At 36.5% G+C, this 18721-nt stretch overlaps 1 protein-coding gene across 2 annotated transcripts; it reads left to right on the top strand.

Annotated features, from left to right (window-relative positions):
* The first annotated feature begins 458 nt into the window (after window positions 1-458).
* Window positions 459-17767, top strand: LRIF1 (ligand dependent nuclear receptor interacting factor 1). 2 transcript variants are annotated; one of them, XM_040471274.1, is made up of 4 exons: window positions 459-644; window positions 12501-14010; window positions 15151-15423; window positions 16280-17767. In XM_040471274.1, the coding sequence occupies exons 1-4, from the start codon at window positions 577-579 to the stop codon at window positions 16715-16717; spliced, it is 2289 nt and encodes a 762-aa protein (XP_040327208.1). In that variant the 5' UTR covers window positions 459-576; the 3' UTR covers window positions 16718-17767. The 2 variants fall into 2 exon arrangements, with proteins under 2 accessions (XP_040327208.1, XP_040327209.1); XM_040471275.1 differs by lacking the exon at window positions 12501-14010 and having other exon boundaries at window positions 531-644.
* The last annotated feature ends 954 nt before the right edge of the window (window positions 17768-18721 follow it).

Raw genomic sequence — 18721 nt, 5'->3', positions numbered from 1 at the left:
CTTCTGTGATTCGTTGCTTGATCCGGAAGAAGAGCCAGCAAACGTCACTTGCGATTGGATTGTCTCAGAGGGCGGCGCTCTAGCGAGCCAGTCACCTTGGCAACCGGATGTGACGATCGCGGAAGCCGCTGACTGAGCTTTGCTGGGCTGGCAGCTTCGGTGGGCGGGGTCGGTCGAGCCCGTCCGGCGCAGACTTCTCCACAGACCCGACAGTGCTGAGGGAGGCGCCATTAAGGCCACGCCTCCTACGCTGACTCCGGGTGGCTCTGGAGCGGTGTCGTAGGCTGCGGAGGCGGAGACTCGGCCCGCTCCTCTCAAAGCCTAGGGCCCGAGAAGCGTCGTCAGCCGCTTTGGTTCTTCCGGTTTCTGGTGGCGGCGTCGCCTCCCTCCGAAGGCTGGGGATACGCCCTCTCAGCCGTCGTTCCCCTTTCGTCATCGAAACCGTCTTACTCCGGGACACCTGCAGCGAAACATTCTATCGCTCTGGTTCTCGCCCCTTGGAGAGACCTCGCCCCCCCTCACCCCACCCCCATTGCCCACTTTCCTGGATGTGCTGGCCCCTCCGACCCCTCTAAAATGTCCAATAACCTACGGAGGGTCTTCCTGAAACCCGCAGAGGAAAAGTCAGGCAACGCCTCGAAGTGGTAAGTACCGGTTTCGAATCTCGCTCGACACACCCGCCCCTCGCCCGTCTCTTAGCAGGGTGTCGAGTTGGCCGTCGTTTGCGGACTCTGTGCAAGTCAAATGAGCTTGATTCCGCAGTGGGAGCGACTGCGGGGCAAGTGCTCCTCACGGGGCCACTCAGAACCCTCAGAGCGCGCCCCTCTTGGAAACGTAAAGCCTCTTCAGAGCCTGACGCAGGCAAGCCTCGGCCGTGGCTCCCCAGGACTCCATCGTCTCAAGTTACGTAGGCAACCTAGTAGATAGAGCTCCACGGGAGAGGAAAACCAACATGGCCGACAATCCTGTGTGACTAAAACCTTCTGGAAGATTCTTGCGCACTCGCAGAAAAAACACGCAGCGACCAGCACGGACATGCAAGTGCAGCCCAGGTGGCGCTGGACCATCAGTGAAAATAGGTAGTATTTAAGAGAGCGAGAAGGAAAGGAAAAATTTTTGTGTAGTTGATGAGTATATGAATTTAGACGCTGAAAAGTTGATCTCGCGTGAAGGAATGGATTTTTCAAAAATCAGATGATAGTTTTATACGAAGAGAAAGAGAAGTAGACAGAGTAATTCTCGTGTAAAATCGATCCTTTAGGACAGATGAGAATGCCATCTCTAATTGGATGTCTCTGTAGAGGAGCTATGTTTGACGTAGGGAGAGTGTAGTATTTCTTAAGACGTACGTACGTAGTTGCATATTTACAAAACAGTTTTTCACTGACTCAGTTTTTTTAAGAAAAGGTTATGTTGGTCAAGATGAAGTAAAATGGGAACAAAACTGTGAGCGAAGATCGAATATTTTAAGTTGTAGGCTCCATAGTTAGTAGAGGTATAATAAGTGGTGGGAAAAAACTTATGGGGCTCTCTCTGCAGAAGAAAAATGTAAAGAAAGCCTGGAAATTGAGATGTAAAAATCACGGAAGAGGAATTATGTTTGAAGAACATCCGGCTGCCTAAATTTAATCGTAGCTTTGACAGATACTGTTTGTATGACTAAGTGCCTTCTTTCCAGTCGCCTTTCCAGTAAGAGCGCTTAGAGATATTTTAAGAATTAAAAGAAGAAGTGTGTGTAAAATACTGGGTATAGGAAAGCAGAAAACCACTATTTATGTGTTAGCTGTTGTTATTATAAGAATACAAGTTTGTTTCTGTACAAATTTTAGCCCAGGAAGTAGGTAGTAGGTTTCTTTTCATCACTAGTAGATACAAAACAGAATTATAATAACGACTGAAAAACATGCATAATATTCTAAGAAGAAATAACGAATCGCCTTGAGCTAAAGCAATATTGAAGAACTGCCAAGAAAGAACCACTGCTTTTCAAATCGAATAAAGAGCCAGCTTGTGTGTACGTATGTTGTTTGTTGGCTTACTTTGGTGGAAGCTGGGGGGAGAGGAGAGGCAGAGGTAGTGTTCTGTATAGATGATTCAAAAGTAGAATTACTTTCTAATGATTGTTCATTTCTTCTCCCTTGTTTTGGTACCTGGATATTTGATTACATCTGGCTTACCCTAATTTAATGCAGTTTGTTTTAGGATTGCATTGTTTTTCAATATTAGAAATAGGGTAGACTAAGAACTTGACGTTTATATTTCTTGTGTATTTTAACTCTTTTATCCAGTTTCTCAACCTTTGGCTGTCTATATTTGACGTTTTTTGAAATATTACAAATTGAATTATGTTTTGATTATATTCGTAAGTCATTGGGAGTTCTTAACTCGTTGGTTTATGCATTGTTTTCATCATCTTTAAATACATTTGTTTCTTCAATCACTGGGGTTTGACATCACATATTTGGGACATTTACCAGATGCCTTTATGAAGCTATTTGACTCTTATTTTGGTTATTGCTTTGCATATTCTATTCTGTTTTGTAAGTAACAATCTGCATGACGCACAAGTATAATTTTATAAATCATTTGATTACTGTTAGTTATTGAATTTATTGAAAGCTTAGGTTTCATACTTTTCTGGTAATATTTTTGATGGTATTGAATCATTATCTTCATAAACTTAAAATGAATATATGGTTTTCTTATTTTCTATTGATTGTTGGATTTTTCTTGAGTTACTGCTGCTTTTGTAGAGTTTTTCAACACTGCGTTACAGAATGTTTATTGCTTAATGTATCTCTAATTCATCAGGGCATAAAGTGTAAGAATCAAATTTATTCTTAGAGTACAAAGGAAAAATCTAGAAGATCTATGCGATAGTAGGCATTAAGTTTACTTAGATTGGGGCTTTATTTACAAAGAGCAAAACAGGAGTTAGAATGGTATAAGTATAAAGAATGTAAACTTTGGAGTTACAACGACCTAGGTTCATGTCCTAGTTTCCCATTATTATCCGTATAGTTCAAACATTTTGTTGAAAAATATTCACTGAGTGCCTGCTTAAGTGATAGACTGTGCTAAATGGAGAGACTAACTAAAGAAGAGGATATGAACCGTGCCCATGAAAAACCTCATAGCTAAGGGGAAGATGATGTAATATAGTTTAAATAGCATTACGCACAGGATGCTGTCAGGGCATAGAGAAAGGAAATTGTAGAAAGGGTTCGGGAGCACCTGAGTTGGGGAATGTAGATACCAACTTTCCAATTAAAGATAAATGCAGGCTGTGCTCAAGCAGAGGGAACTGGTAAATAAAGCACCAGTATGGTTTATTATTAGCTATTGGTATTTTTGTTTGAGTCTCTACTGTAAGCAGGATGAATAGGTAGCTCTTAAGCGCTTGGTTTGCTCTGCTAGAGAGATTAGACTTCATCTACTGGAGATCATTCAGAGGATTTTATGAAAAGGGTTGTCACTTCCCACGTACATTTTAGATAACTGATGGCAGTGTGGATTTGGGAATGAGGGATCAGGTGTATAAAGATTCTACTTAAGTTGTCCTTTCAGAGATTCTGAAGACCTGAACCAGATGATGTAGAGTAAGGTTGGATTCAGAGAAATATGAAAGGGAAAATAGGCATATTTTGTTAGTGAATTGGCACAAAGAAAGGGGGATCAATTATAATGCCAGTTCTCTGGACAGATATTGGTGAATTAATTGAGATGAGGAACACACCAAAAAAACGATTGCAGAGGTATTTGAATTTGAAACTTAGGCAGAGTCAGAGCTGAAAATAGAGATTTGAGTCAGCACCTTAGATGTATTGTAATAAAAGCCTGTGATGCTACATCTCACAATAATAAGAGTTAGGATGTGATTGGCAATTGGCTTCTGTCTGCTCTTAATCCTTTGTTCTTAAATGGGGAGCTAAAATGAGTGTCCATACCAGCAGGCTTGATTTAGTTCGAAACATAATGTTTCATTGTCAGTTTACTGTGCATTTAGTTTTGTACCCCATAAGTGTTATTATCTTTACTATTTGGGTGTGTAACAAAAGGACATCGACATGTATGCCTTACAGGCTAACTGAAATCTGTTTCTCATTAATCTCTCACTTCATGCAGTTGAATTTTTTGGACCTTGTTATGTTTGCTTTATGTTAAAGTAAATACAAGAAAGTATATAGATGGGATTGCCCATGGGAGCATGTAATTCTGAATAAGTTATTTAATATTACCAAACCTCAAACTATAAAATGGTAATGGTGATACTCACATTACTGGGCTGTTTATTAGGATTAGCGTTGGCTATTTATAATAATTATCTATTATGTATATAATATTATGTAGTATATAGTATTGTATATATTATCACATGTATATGGGGTATGTACATAATGTTAAATCGTAGATAGTACGATGGAAGAAAAGGTCTTCTAGCTGTTGAAAAAAATACATTTTGCAAAAATATCTACAAAATGTTCAATAGCCTGTGAAATTTTTTTCATTCCATTTCTTGTGAATGTGTTATGTCGATATTAGAATTAAAAAAGTTAGAAGTTATATAAATATGTTTAATATACTTACTAAAGTTCTCATACCTTTTTATTAAAGTTCTTACATTGTCAAAAATTACCTGATTCATTTACTTATTCTTGGACACCAATTGTATATTTTAGTGGAGTATGATAACTTGCATTTATTAGGAGCTTATCATAATTCCAGCCTGTCATTTCATTTGCTTCTTATAGAAAGCCTTATCATTCCCATTTTGCTAATGAGGAAACATATTCAAAGAGGTTAAGTAAATTTATTAAAATTAATGAACTAATAATTGGAAGAGCCAAGATTAGAAGCCTGATAATTTTCTAGTGTATTCTTCTTTTGCCTTTTAAAGTCTTTAATTGTTCGTTTTTCCAGCGTAGTTTCTCGGTTCAAATACCAACTGGTTTAAAGGAATTAGCACATTGATTTTTTTTTTTTAAATCTTTAAGTGAAAAACTAGAGCATGGGATGTAGAATCTGGTTCTAATTTTAGTTCTAACATTAGCTTGCAGAGTATGATTTTTAAGAAGACAGAATCTTTATAAGGTTTTAGTTACAGTTACTCTCGTGGCAGGTCTCTTCTAGATCTGGGGGAAAAAATGGATATTGATGGAGAAGGGTGAATTTCACCCTGTTCATTTCAGTTTAATATTTAGAACTTATTCCATTTGTTACCAGTAAGTCGTGTGTGTTTGTTTTTAATGATGACACGCAGGAGTTAATTCAGCTAATGTTATTGTTTACAATGTGCCAGTTACTCTCTTAGGTGTAGAGGATTTACATGCGAAGTGCATAACTTACCCTTAAGGAATTTATGTCTTTGGTAGATTATGTGAATCTCTGTTGATATAATGACATAGAAGAAACTATTTTCCTTCCCTTTTTGAAGGGGAAATGGAAGAGAAGAGTGTAATCAATGATTAGACTTGAAAATAGTTTGTGCGGTATGTTTTCTGTAAAGCAGGCACATTGAGGCCACATAATGAAGTATGTGAATGAAGTATCAGAAGCATGTGCCGTTTGTTTACAAACCATACCAATTAAAAATGTGCATGCCCATACACAGATAATTATAAAAGCATAGGTTCTGCTCTTTGAAGCTTTTAATCTGAGGGCTAGATATTATTGACAAATGAAGTGCATAAATAAGCTAAATAAGACTAAAGGAAAGGTATTGAGACAGTTCAGTTAAAATGGAGATTTGGAAGGGATACATTAGTTTTTACATAATTTTTTGAGGCCCTACTGTACTTGGCATTGGGAGAACAATTACAAAGTAAACAGTATAGTCTCTGACTGTAAGGAAAACAATATTTTACTCATTTTTTAGAAGGCATTATATAACTCGTAGCATTCGTGGCACTAGTGGGAGTGCTTTATGGATTTCAAGTTGGAAGAAATTAATGTGAGTTTGAGTGACTTGCAAATATTTCATGGAGAAGATGGAATTGATCCTCAATTTATAGCTATGTTTTAAATTGCTGGAGAAGGAAAAAAAAATAACTTGAAGAATACTTAGAAAAAATAACGTACATGGGAGAATCCAGAATAGCAAAGAGACCTCTGTGGGAAGATCAGAGATTTTGTGTTTAGAAGTTAGAGATGGTACTGTTGTAGAGATTGGTTGGGTCTAGATTTTAGATAATTTTCAAGTCAAGCTGAATTGGCAATGATGTATTATTGGAAGTTTGAGAAAGGAGGTAACAGTATGAAAACAATGATTTAATCTGCCAGAGATACGTAATAGTAGTGGCTGCAGTCACAAAAACTAGTTTAAAAGTCACAGCAAAATACAGGAATGAGATAATGAGGACTAGACAGGTCCTAGGTAATACACATCTGATCTAGCTCATGGTAGTGGCAGTGGTGAAGAAGGAGAAGAATGAGTAAGAGCTGTAAAAAGGAAAAAAAAAACCCAAAACTTTACAGATGCAGTGATTCATTCACTATACATTTATTGAGTGTTTACACTTTGTAAGCATCTATACAAGGTGCTCTGGGTGAATCAAAGGTAAATAAGGGCAATAAAGGTGTCAGAGATGAGTGGGGGATTTAAAACCAAAGTGACTTGGGAAATAATAGTGCTGACATATGACTAGATGGTAGAATAGAGTACTAGTTTTCAGTAGAGAGTAATTTTAACTTTAAAGTCATGGTTTTCAAAAAACATCATGGTATGAAAAGTGAAAGATTTTGGTAGGACATCACAAATATGGAACCGAGGTCGATATTAGGGGATAGGAATGATGGATCTAACTGTGAGTGTCGTTATTGCAAAGGAGATAGTTGAAGGAAATAGTTCAAGCAATCGACACAGTAGTTGAAGCAATTGGTACAATCTTTAAGGAAGAATGTCTTTAAGGAGAAACAGGGTCAAGAATTGTGCTTTGGGGAATAGTCTTAAGTGGGTGCTTAAAGTGCAGAATAAGAAAGGGAACATTAAGAAAAACAAGCAAATTGTGCATAATGGACATCATGTTAGGGATCTGTTCACGATGGATAATTAATTAGCTAGCAGTGTCAATTTCAGCAGGAAGCACCTAGAGAATGAGAATAGAATAAAGATAGATTTAACTGTGAGAACACATTTGGTAATCTTTGAGAATGAAATTTAGTAGAATAATGGGAAAGAAAATAGACTGCAGAAGAGCGTGAATTTTGAGACAACTTTTTGGCATATCAGTGACAGGAAGTTGGTAGATGGCCTTAATTGTGGTTCATTAACATCATCTACCAACTTCCTGTAATCAAATTTGGCACATAGATCACAATCATCTTTTTTTTTTTTTTTTAACATTTATTTATTTTTGAGACAGAGAGAGAGCATGAACAGGGGAGGGTCAGAGAAAGAGGGAGACACAGAATATGAAACAGGCTCCAGGCTCTGAGCTGTCAGCACAGAGCCCGACGCGGGGCTTGAACCCACGAACTGTGAGATCATGACCTGAGCCGAAGTTGGACACTTAACTGACTGATCCACCCAGGCGCCCCTATCATCTTTTTAATCTTACATGACTTTAACATTTATATGGATAATCTCTTTGTCATCTGGTCTTTCAGTACAAAGTTCTTTTTTCCCCATTGATCTTATTCTGCATTCTGCTGCCATCCATCCACTTCTGTAGTTCTTGTTGTCAGATAAAATTGTTGCATCTATGAAATTCTTGATTCAGGCATCCTCTTTTTGAACACCAGTTGTATATTTCTAGCTTACTTATTTAAATACTCCCATTCTGATTTTTTTAACTTTATCTGGCCCTCCAGTCCAACAATCCCTTTATTTTCTCCTTATACTTTCACCTTTGTCTTAATATTTTTTTTCATCCTGTTTAGATTCTATATTCCATCATTTTAATAAATTTTTACCAATATCCTAAACTCTTTTGTTCCTCTTTGATTTTTTTTTTTTCCCATTCTTCTGAAACCACCCCAGCCCTGGATTTGCTTTCTCTTTGCGTATACCCAGTGGAACAAGAAAATCTCACAAGAGCACAGATTGGTCTCACTATAAATTCATAATCACTACCTATAACCTTGGGCCATCAGCACTACCTGATGACTGATATTGCCTGAGGTCATCTTGTTCTCTCTCAAAGACTGTTTCAAATCTTTGATTTGCCTCAAATTTCTATTTTTGCTCCTATACTTAGCATATGATGTCATGTCCTTTTCACAGAAAAATAAAAGCCATTATATCAGAATTACTTCAGCCTCTTGACACCAAAGCTTTATAAGCCTAACTGCAGTTGTGCCTAACCTCTCTTTCAGTGCCAATGGAAGAAGGTATTTCTTCACCCCTCGTTAAAGTTCAATTCCTCTACCTGACTGCTGGTTCCCATTTCCTATCTCCTAATCAAACCTTACATTCATTTAGCCCTTTTTATCCTCTTCCTCTTGGTAAATCATATGAGCATTAATATATGCTATGGTTCATCTAACCTTAAAAAGAGAAAAAAAGATCTCTTATTTGACTCCATTTAGCCTCCATCTACTTGCCAGTCTTTTATCTTCCCTTTTGCAGTCAAAGTTCATAAGAGCTGTCTGTATTTTCTATCTTAATATCCTCTGCAACTTTCCCTCCCACAAAACTACTCTTTTAAAGCCCTCAGTGACCCTCATACCACTCATGCAAGTAGATTTTTAATTTACATCCTATTTGACTTCTCAGAAACTTTTAAATAGAATTTCTCAGGGGCGACTGGGTAGCTCTTGGTTAAGCATCCAACTCTTGATTTTGGCTCAGGTTATGGTCTTGCGGTCATAAGATTGAGCCTGGCATCAGGCTTCATGCTGAGTGTGGAACCTGCTTACGATTCTCTATCTCTGCCCTTATCCTGCTCATGCGCGCACACGCGTGCTCACTCTCTGAAAAAATAAATAAATGAACTTAAAATAAATAGGGGCACCTGGGTGGCTCACTCGGTTGAGCGTCTGCCTTCGGCTCAGGTCATGATCTCACATTTGTGGTTCGAGTCCTGCATTGGGCTCTGTGCTGATAGTTCAGAGCCTGGAGTCTGCTTTGGATTCTGTGTCTTCCTCTCTCTTTGCCCCTCCCCTGCTCACTCTCTGTTTCTTTCTGTTTCTCAAAAAATAAAATGTTAAAAAAATTTTTTAAGTAAATAGAATTGCCCAAGTTTTGTGAAACTCTCTTCTTTGGCTTCCATTGCATCAGAATCTCCTGGTTTTCTTTCTACTGCTCAAAGAAAATGGGAAACTGCTGAAATATTTTAAGCAGGGAAGAGCCAGCTGTAGTATGCTGAAAGCTTTCAAAGGGAGAGGATGTGGCTGAAATAAAGGAAGACCAGTTATGGTGTGCCTGGGTAGCTCAGGCAGTTAAGCTTCCGACTTCAGCCCAGGTCATGATCTCACAGTTCATGTCTCTGCTGTCAGCACAGAGCCTGCTTCTGATCCTCCTGTCCCCCTTCCTCTGCCCCTCTCTAGTGTGTGCTCCTCCTCCCCCAATAAACATTAAAAAAAAAAAAAAAGACCAGTTATGAAGCTACTATAATAGTCTAAGCTAGAGATGATGTTTGCTTGAATTAGAATGGAGACAGATGATTTGGAAAGAATTGAAAAGATCAAGGGAAATTTAGGAGATAACATCAATAAGATTTTGTGATAGATGGAATATAGATGGTTAGAAAACAGGAAATTGCTTTTTCTGATTTAGGCATCTAAAATAGATGGTATGTCGTTTATCATAGAAAAAAACTGGACAAAACCATGTTGAGCTTTAGGTGTATTTGAGATTCTGAATGGAAATGTCATGAGGGAAGTTGGATATATAAGCCTGAGTCTCAAAAAGAGCTAAGATAGAAATATTTTAATTGTTACTGTATAAATGGTAATATAATTGAAGTCATGCACATAAAAGAAATAATTGGGAAAAGCCTACAGAGTAGGGAGAGAATTCAGTCTCAGCTTTGGTGCGTTCTAGTATTTGAAGGTTGATTCAAGTAGTATGTATGAGTTGCCAAAGAAGACTGAGGAATCATTACAGCAGTAAGAGAATTTCATATCTAGGAAACCTTGGGAAGAGAGTGTTTTAAGAAAAGGAGGAAGCATTTTTGTTCTCATTCAAATGTAATGTATCACTTATCCTACTTAATGATAACTGCCTGTTTACATGCACATACAACCAGCAGTTTAAGTTCTTTTCGGGACTGTGGGTTGAACTAGCTTGGCAAGCAAACATTTTCTGTAAAGTTCCAAATAGTAAATATTTCAGATTTTGTGTGCCATGTGATCATCTCTGGTGTAACTACTCAACTCAGCTATTGTAGCATGAGAACAGCCATTTACAGTACAATAAAGATGAGTGTGACTGTGTACCAATAAAACTATGTATGGATACTGATATTTGAATCTTGTAGTTTTCACATACCACAAAATACTGTTCTTGTGACTTCTAAAAATCATTTAAAATAGAAAAAATGTTCTTAGCCTGTGGGCTACACAAAAACAGGGAGGAGACAGATTTGGCCCAGGGCTGTAGTTTACTCACCCTTTTCCCATAACTGAACCCGTGGCCTGTACCATAACATACCCTCAAGTAAATTTTTGTTGAATAAATTAAAGTTGAATAAATTCTAGTCTAGTTTATATGTCTCTGGGGGGTGGGGAGTTGATGAAGGTAGGCTTTCCTCTTTAAGTCCTGAAAGCAAGAATTCATACTTTATGTTCATGCTTCTCTTTCGAGATTAAGTTTTAATTTGCTAAAAGTAAATTTAACATTTTGAAGCACTATCAAGTGGCTAGAAAACAGTTTTAAATGTTTAAAAAGATATATTATTTTGGGTTATGGAAAGGTAAAATCATTGTTCCAGGGCTTCCTAGAATACACAGAGTTTTTGGGTTTGATTTTTTTTTTTTTTTCAACGTTTTTACTTATTTTTGGGACAGAGAGAGACAGAGCATGAACGGGCGAGGGGCAGAGAGAGAGGGAGACACAGAATCGGAAACAGGTTCCAGGCTCTGAGCCATCAGCCCAGAGCCCGACACGGGGCTCGAACTCACGGACCGCGAGATCATGACCTGGCTGAAGTCGGACGCTTAACCGACTGCGCCACCCAGGCACCCCTGGGTTTGATTTTTATTAATACCTAAGGTTTTAAAAATGCCTACAGTCAGTAAAACACACCTTTATATCATTGAGAATTCTAATTTTATTATTATTTGTCTTAAGTTTTTGTTTTCATTTGATCTCTGTCATATAAGGCCACACTGTCAGTAGGACATGAACCCTGCATTTATATTGCTAGAATTTAGCATGAGAGACAGTCTATAGGCAAATGAACAAATAGATTAATATATATTTACCAATTGTGATATACCATGAAGGAAATTAACAGGTGTAATATTATAAACTAATAATGAAAGAAGAGCAAAAATAGTTAAGGTTGTCAGAGAATATCTCTCTTGAGAAGTATTATTTATGCTGAGACTTGAGTTATATGGGTGGGAGAAGAGTACCTAGGTAGAGAGAGAGCATGTGTGATGACTCTGGGTCCCATGAGAGCTTACTATTTTCCAGGAACTGAAAGGTGGTTTTCGGCATAAATAACTTGGGATCTCTGCATTTAAGAAATCTACAAATTAATTATACAACAGATATTGATATATTTTGGATTTTTAAAAAATCAGGCAGTCTGTACTAAGTTATGGCTCATAAGTATCAGGATCAAAATTGGCTAGGTTAAAAAAAAAAAAAACCCAGTGTGTTCCACAATCACTGAAAATTATTTAGCTGAAATGGTGTTGCTGTTATGTATATGGATTGACAGATAGTTGGAACAAATGTGAGTGATTCCCATACCAAGGGCTATTTAGCACCAAACTTCAAATGTGCTAAGTCAAAGAAGAAAATGGTTCCTACATGAGTAACTCCATTTAGTCTTCAAAAATGTGGCACATGAAGGTATCACCACAAGAAATGACTTTAAGCAAAAGAAGAATGGCTGACCGTATGACTTGTGAGTCACTGTCAGTAGGAAGAGGACAGAACAGGTTGAATAGAGGGTAGAAAAGAGTGAGGGAAATAGAATGTACATAAATGGAGGTGAAATGAGAATCCTGGTCACTCAGAGTAGAGGAGGAGGACAAGAGGGAAGAATTCAAGTAAAAAGAGAAGGGAGTATGCTCATAGTTTAAGAGGAACATATTCTAGTAAGCATAATTTTATACGGGGTAAAACCTTAGAAAAGTTTAATCTACCCATTGCTTAATCATGTGAGAAACTCTAAATCAAAGCTGATCATTGTCTTTGATTATCACTTCTATTTAAAATCTTTGTTTTGCAATAGTTCACTTTGAAAACTCAAAGTGACAAATGATATACTTTTATCATATTTTATAAATTTTTATCTTTTTAAAATAATATTTGCAAATATTTGTTTTTAAATAAAATGTATATACCGTCTAGTATGTTGTATTTATTTACTCAATGTTCTTTTAAGTGTTTCAGGCTGCATGTACCAAGTAGTTCAGACGATTGGCTCGGATGGAAAAAATCTTCTGCAATTACTTCCAATTCCTAATTCTTCTGGAAATCTTATACCGCTAGTTCAATCTTCAGTCATGTCTGATGCTTTGAAAGGGAATACAGGAAGCCCAGTTCAAGTTACTTTTCAGACTCAGATTTCCAGCTCTTCCACAAGTGCATCAGTTCAATTGCCCATTTTTCAGCCAGCCAGTTCTTCAAACTATTTTCTTACAAGAACAGTAGATACAGCAGAAAAAGTTAGAGTTACTTCTGTGGGAACTGAAAATTTTACCTCATCAGTTTCTAAAGTTCAGAGTCATGGTGTGAAAATTGATGGACTCACCATGCAAACATTTGCTGTTTCTCCCTCCTCAACACAAAACGATTCACCTTATATTTTAGTAAATACTCAGAGTCTTCCAATGACTGTGAAGTCTCCAGTTTTGCCTTCTGGGCATCATTTACAGATTCCAGCCCATGCTGAAGTGAAATCTGTACCAGCGTCTTCATTGCCTCCTTCAGTTCAGCAAAAGATACTTGCAACTGCAACCACAAGTACCTCAGGAACAGTTGAGGCCTCCCAAATACCAACCGTTATTTACGTATCTCCTGTAAACACAGTGAAAAATGTAGTTACCAAGAACTTTCAAAACATTTATCCAAAACCTGTTACAGAAATAGCAAAGCCAGTGATACTAAATACCACACAAATGCCAGTGAATGTTGCTAAAGAGACACAATTAAAAGGTGGTCAGCATTCTCAAGCTGCTCCTGTGAAATGGATTTTTCAAGAAAATCTACAGCCTTGCAGTCCATCTCTTGTTCCTGTTAAGTCTTCAAATAATGTGGCTTCCAAGATTTTAAAAACTTTTGTAGATAGGAAAAGTTTGGGAGATAATACTATAAATATGCCAGCATTGAGCACTGTCAGTCCTAGTGGGACACAGTCCAAAAGTATGCCTATTAAAGATAATGCTTTGGTTATGTTTAATGGGAAAGTCTATCTATTGGCTAAAAAGGGGACAGATGTTTTGCCATCACAAATTGACCAACAGAATTCTGTTTCTCCTGATATTCCACCAAGAAAAGATACATCACAGATAGTGAGTTCAAGCCCAGTCACAGAAATATCCAGAGAGGTTGTAAATATTGTTTTGGCTAAAAGTAAATCTTACCAGATGGAAACAAAATCATTTTCAAATACTCAGCCTGCTTCCATGATCAATCTAAGGGCAGAGAAGAATAAAAAAGTGGAGAAACCATCTCTTTCTACCCCAAACCCACATAATATGAATCAACCCATTAACTACTTAAAACAGAGTAAGATTTTATTCACAAAGCCAGACTTTCCAGATGGATTTAGTACAGTACAGAATGCCCCCAGAAAAGGAAATATCATCCAGAGCATAGAGAAAATAAGTTCCTCTGTTGATGCAACAACTATCACTTCACAACAGTGTGTTTTCAGAGACCAAGAACCAAAGGTAATTTTCCCATGTCAGGGTGTTCTTTTTCTCTATCTATATAGAAAATTTTTCTTTCTTAATTCTCAAAGTTAGTTACCTATAATACCTCTTCCCCCCACCCCTTCTCCCATCCTCCACTCCATCACACACATACCATACACACATGTATGCTTAATTAAGTCAGAGCTTTCATCTGAAGGCAATGTTTGAGGAGGATAATTGAGAGAGTGCAAACAGTATCTCTCTCTTAATTCATTTGGCATGCCAAAGCTTTAAAACAAAATCAAACAAACAAAAAACTCACAGAGCAAGAAGGTTTATTGGTGAAAGATAATGTGAATTCAAAACTTGGTAAATTCTGTGTCCATGCATGTATTTATTAGATTACTGTTAGTATATGAAAAGATCAATATTACGCATATAGGAGAGCTGGGTTTTTTGTTTGTTTATTTTGTGATGGTAGGGAAATATCTGGCAGTTTTTTTAGGTAGATGGTAGAAGGGGTAGGATGGTGCTAATCAGTACCTTTCAGTCATTTGTGGAAATAGGATTTATCAACATCTTTGATTTTGTTTTGTTTTAAGTAGACGAGTTTCCTTTTTTTTTTTAAGCCCTTCTTTCTGACTCTTTAATTATTCAACATATCCACATAGTTACCTTTCTGTTCTGCTTAAGATATGTGTGTCTGTGCTCACTAAATATTTATGCCCACTCTTTCCTTACCTAGAGGCCTTAATAATGTCAGTGTTTCTCCCCTTCCAGAGATATAAGGAGGTAAATTCTGAAGGAGTTTAAGATTGATTGAAGGCATAAGACTTTTCCAGAAGACTACAGCTTCCAACTAAAGTTATATAGATTATTTTTTGACTTGTCATTAGTTGGTATTATTTCATCTGTTAACCTTTCTAGTGCAAGAAAGCAAAGTAAAATGAGAAATTGTGGAGGAACAGTTTAAGTTTGTACCCAGTTAAATTCATTTTTTTGAGTGTGGGTGGTAAGGCAAGGGTAATGCAAATCAACCATTTAGGACTTTAGAGCATGATGGTTTTTGTTTTGTTTTTTTTAAGTAAGATGAGATGATCACTTAGTTGCCAGTCTGATGAAATAGCTTAAGTAATTGGCAGTATTGTTTGTGTGTTTTTGTTTTCTTAATTGCAGATCCAGAATGAGATGGCATCAACATTAGAAAAAGTTCCTCAAGAGAGGAATGACAAGAACCATTCCCAAGGAGGAAGCAATAAGGTATCACATCTGAAGAATGATGCTGAATTTAAAAAGATATTTGGTCTCACTAAAGATTTGAGAGTGTGCCTTACTCGGATTCCTGATCACTTGGGCTCTGGAGAAGGTTTTGATTCCTTCAGCCGTTTGGTGAAGACCAATACTTATAAAGAGACGGAGTTTATAGAGAAGGAGGAAAAGAAAAGACAGGTAATATATTTTGTGTCCTTTGTAGGTACTACAAACGTTCACGAGTGTGTTTTCTTGATTTGTTTTTTTAGTCGTGTGCATTAATATGAATGGTAGTTTTCAGATTTGCGTGTGTATATATTATACACATTTGGTGTTAAAGAGAACCAAATACACAAAGGTAAAAACGTATCCCCAGTGAATAGAAGGCATTTTAAGTGTTTTTATTCACCTGTTTATTTTTTTTTTCATTAAAAAACTATAAGAAAATGGCCATAACTTTTTAAACTAGCTATCCTACGTTGAAGACCCTATTTAAAATAAATAATCCAAATGTAGGGAAAATACAAGCATGCAGATGGTCGTTGCAATATTACCCTTAATACAGACATTTTAAGAAATCTACTTGGTCAATGATGAAAAAAAATCCCTATGACTTTGCCTATTTTACTTAGAAATATATCATTATTACACTGTGTAATATTCTGAGCTTTAGATCAGAGACTGCTCATCCTTTCCCAATGAAAAGCTTCCACATATGTGCCTACTGTGCACAAGGAAACAAAATTAAGTCAATTCTGCTTCTCAGATTCTTTATAAATGGCTGTTGTATTTTGGCGATAGATCAATACATCTAATAGTTAAGCAGGAAAATGTGAATTAAGCAGTTTATTCTCAGTGAATATCATTAGGACATTGCTATTCATTTTGGTACTGTACAATAGTAAACAATTTTTTGCTAGAGTTCTCAGTATATTTTGTGTAGTTGAATTTAATTGATAAGTATTTGTCACCTGCAGACTGTTAAATTTGACAGCATACTGTCTATGTGGCAATAATTGTTTTTCTTTTGAAATCTTACTCAACATGACAACAGGGTTTTGATAAGAAAAGAAAAGCAAAAACCGTTAAAAAGATGGATCACACAAAGAAGAGAAAAACCGAGAGTACTTATAACACAGCTCTAAATGGTGGAACTAATGTCACCAATTCCCAACTTGTCAGCAGTATTTTACCAACTTCAGATGTATCACACCATAACATTCTCACAAGCCGCAACAAAACCAGAGAAGAAAAGAAAACTGAGGTTGAACACTGTACCCCTGAGAACCAGGAAAAAGGCACATTGAGTTTGAATGTAGCTTTTGAGCAAAGTCATTCCTTTAATAAAAGTTATACTGAAGACATTTTCCCCATGACGCCACCAGAGTTAGAGGAAACCATTCGAGATGAAAAAATAAGAAGACTTAAGCAAGTGCTGAGAGAGAAAGAAGCAGCTCTTGAAGAAATGCGTAAGAAGATGAACCAGAAATAATGAAATGTTGCTCTTCTTAAAGACTGCAGTGAAATAGCTGTGTTTTTTCATATACTTTTGCATTAAGTTAATTATAGATGCATTAAGGTGTTCTTTGCATATGAAACTTGTTTTTTCATCAGTTGATTGTTAAATTTTATTTAAGGACTACAAAAAAGGTTGATTCACATATGATTCTTGTGAATAATCTACATGGGGTATCTGAGTCTTTGTCTAGATACCTTTTTTTGGAAGGAAAAATTTTCTATTTTTCTATTATTTTAATTAGAAATCCCCGAGTTTGAATATTTGTGCAGAGTTTTTGTTATTGTATGTTTGCATCTTTAGTTGAACCACTCAGGTGTTTTTCCAACAGCAGACAATTATTATATACTATTGAAATTATATAATCCAGGAGAGGAAATTGGCTCTAAATTTAGCTTTGCCAATGGGCTTATGTATGTACTCAGTCTCTATCCATAAAATGATGCAATTGTTGTAATTTTTTTTTCTATTTCATGGAAGAAAATGTATAATAGCAGTATTATTTAAATATCCAAACATTTCTCAAGAGTTGAGGGATACTTGTTTTGTGGCTTTTACAAAGTAGTTTTATATAAACCAAAATGGGTTTTAGAATTCAGGCTATATAATGTTTGCTTAAAGTGATGCATTATTATTCCTAGGCAAATGCTTTTTCTTCCTTTTTTTGTTTCTTTTTTTTTTTTTAATATGTACATATTGAGAAGTAAATCTGAACAATGGCCACATATAATACTTTTTAAAATTGTAAAATGTAGTTATTCTTAATGGAGGCAAACATTTTTCCGTCTGGTTATGTTTGATTCGGAGAGGTTGGGATTTGTGTTGTGGATAGGGATTAATGGGAAGGAGGAAAAGTTTACCAAAAAAAGATGAATAAATCCCTGGAAGTAATGTCGCATACAACCTATACGTACTGAAGGGAGTAGAACAAGTGCACACTGATCAACTGAATTCTGCCTTTTAGATTTTTTGTAACAGTTTTATTGAGATAATTCATTTACCATAAATTCACCTTTTAAAAGTGTACCGTTCGGTGGTTTTTATTGTTTTCACAGAATTGTGCAACCATCAACATGACCTAATTTTAGGACATTTTCATCACTCCCTCCAAAAAACCTCATACCTAATAGTGGTTACCCCCCAAATCCTCCTACCTCCAATCCTAGACAACCACTAACACACTTTATGGATTTGCGTATTGTGGAAAGTCATAAGCATAGTATGAGTCATTCAGTATGTTTTCTTATGGGATTGGTTTCTTTCACTTAAAGTTTTCAAGGTTCATCTGTGCTGTAGCATGTATTAGTATTTAATTCTTGTTTAAATTGCTGAATAATAATCTATTATATGAATATACCACACTTTGTTTTCCATTCATCTGTTTCTGGACATTTGGGTTGGTTACACTTTTGGCTACTAAGATGTTATGTTGCTATGAATGTTAGGGTGTAAGTTTTTATGTGAATGTATGTTTCCAGTTCTCTTGATTGTATACTTAGGAGTGTAATTGCTGGGTCATATCCTAACTCTGTTTAACATTTTTGGGAACTGCCAAACCATATCAGTCGGGTTTTTCTTACCCTCCTCAACCAAAGTGGATTCTTCAAGGACACCAGTGACTTCTATGTTGCGAGATCTAATGGTCAGTCAGCAGTTGTCTTAATTTATCTATTATGGGAATATAATTTCATGAATCATTACCTACTTTGAAAATTCTTAAACCATTTTATTAAAGAAGCAGTACATGTGCATTGTAGACAATTTAAAAATACAGCAAGCAAAAATATTAAAAGTTGAAATTTCATGTTCTCCTCATGCTAAAATTTTAATGTTGGGGCTTGGAGATAATGTGATGGCCTTGTTGTTAAGTTTATTCCTAGGTATCTTATTTGTAGATTGATTCCTTAATTCCTCTTCCTGTTGCTTCATTATTGGCACATAGAAATGCATATTTCTGTACATTAATTTTGTATCCTGTGA

Source organism: Herpailurus yagouaroundi, unplaced genomic scaffold (genome assembly GCF_014898765.1).
Source record: "Herpailurus yagouaroundi ecotype Mexico unplaced genomic scaffold, PumYag 77, whole genome shotgun sequence".
NCBI classification, from domain to species: domain Eukaryota; kingdom Metazoa; phylum Chordata; class Mammalia; order Carnivora; family Felidae; genus Herpailurus; species Herpailurus yagouaroundi.
The sequence above is the reverse complement of the archived record's forward strand: the minus strand, read 5'-3'. Positions and strand labels throughout refer to the sequence as shown.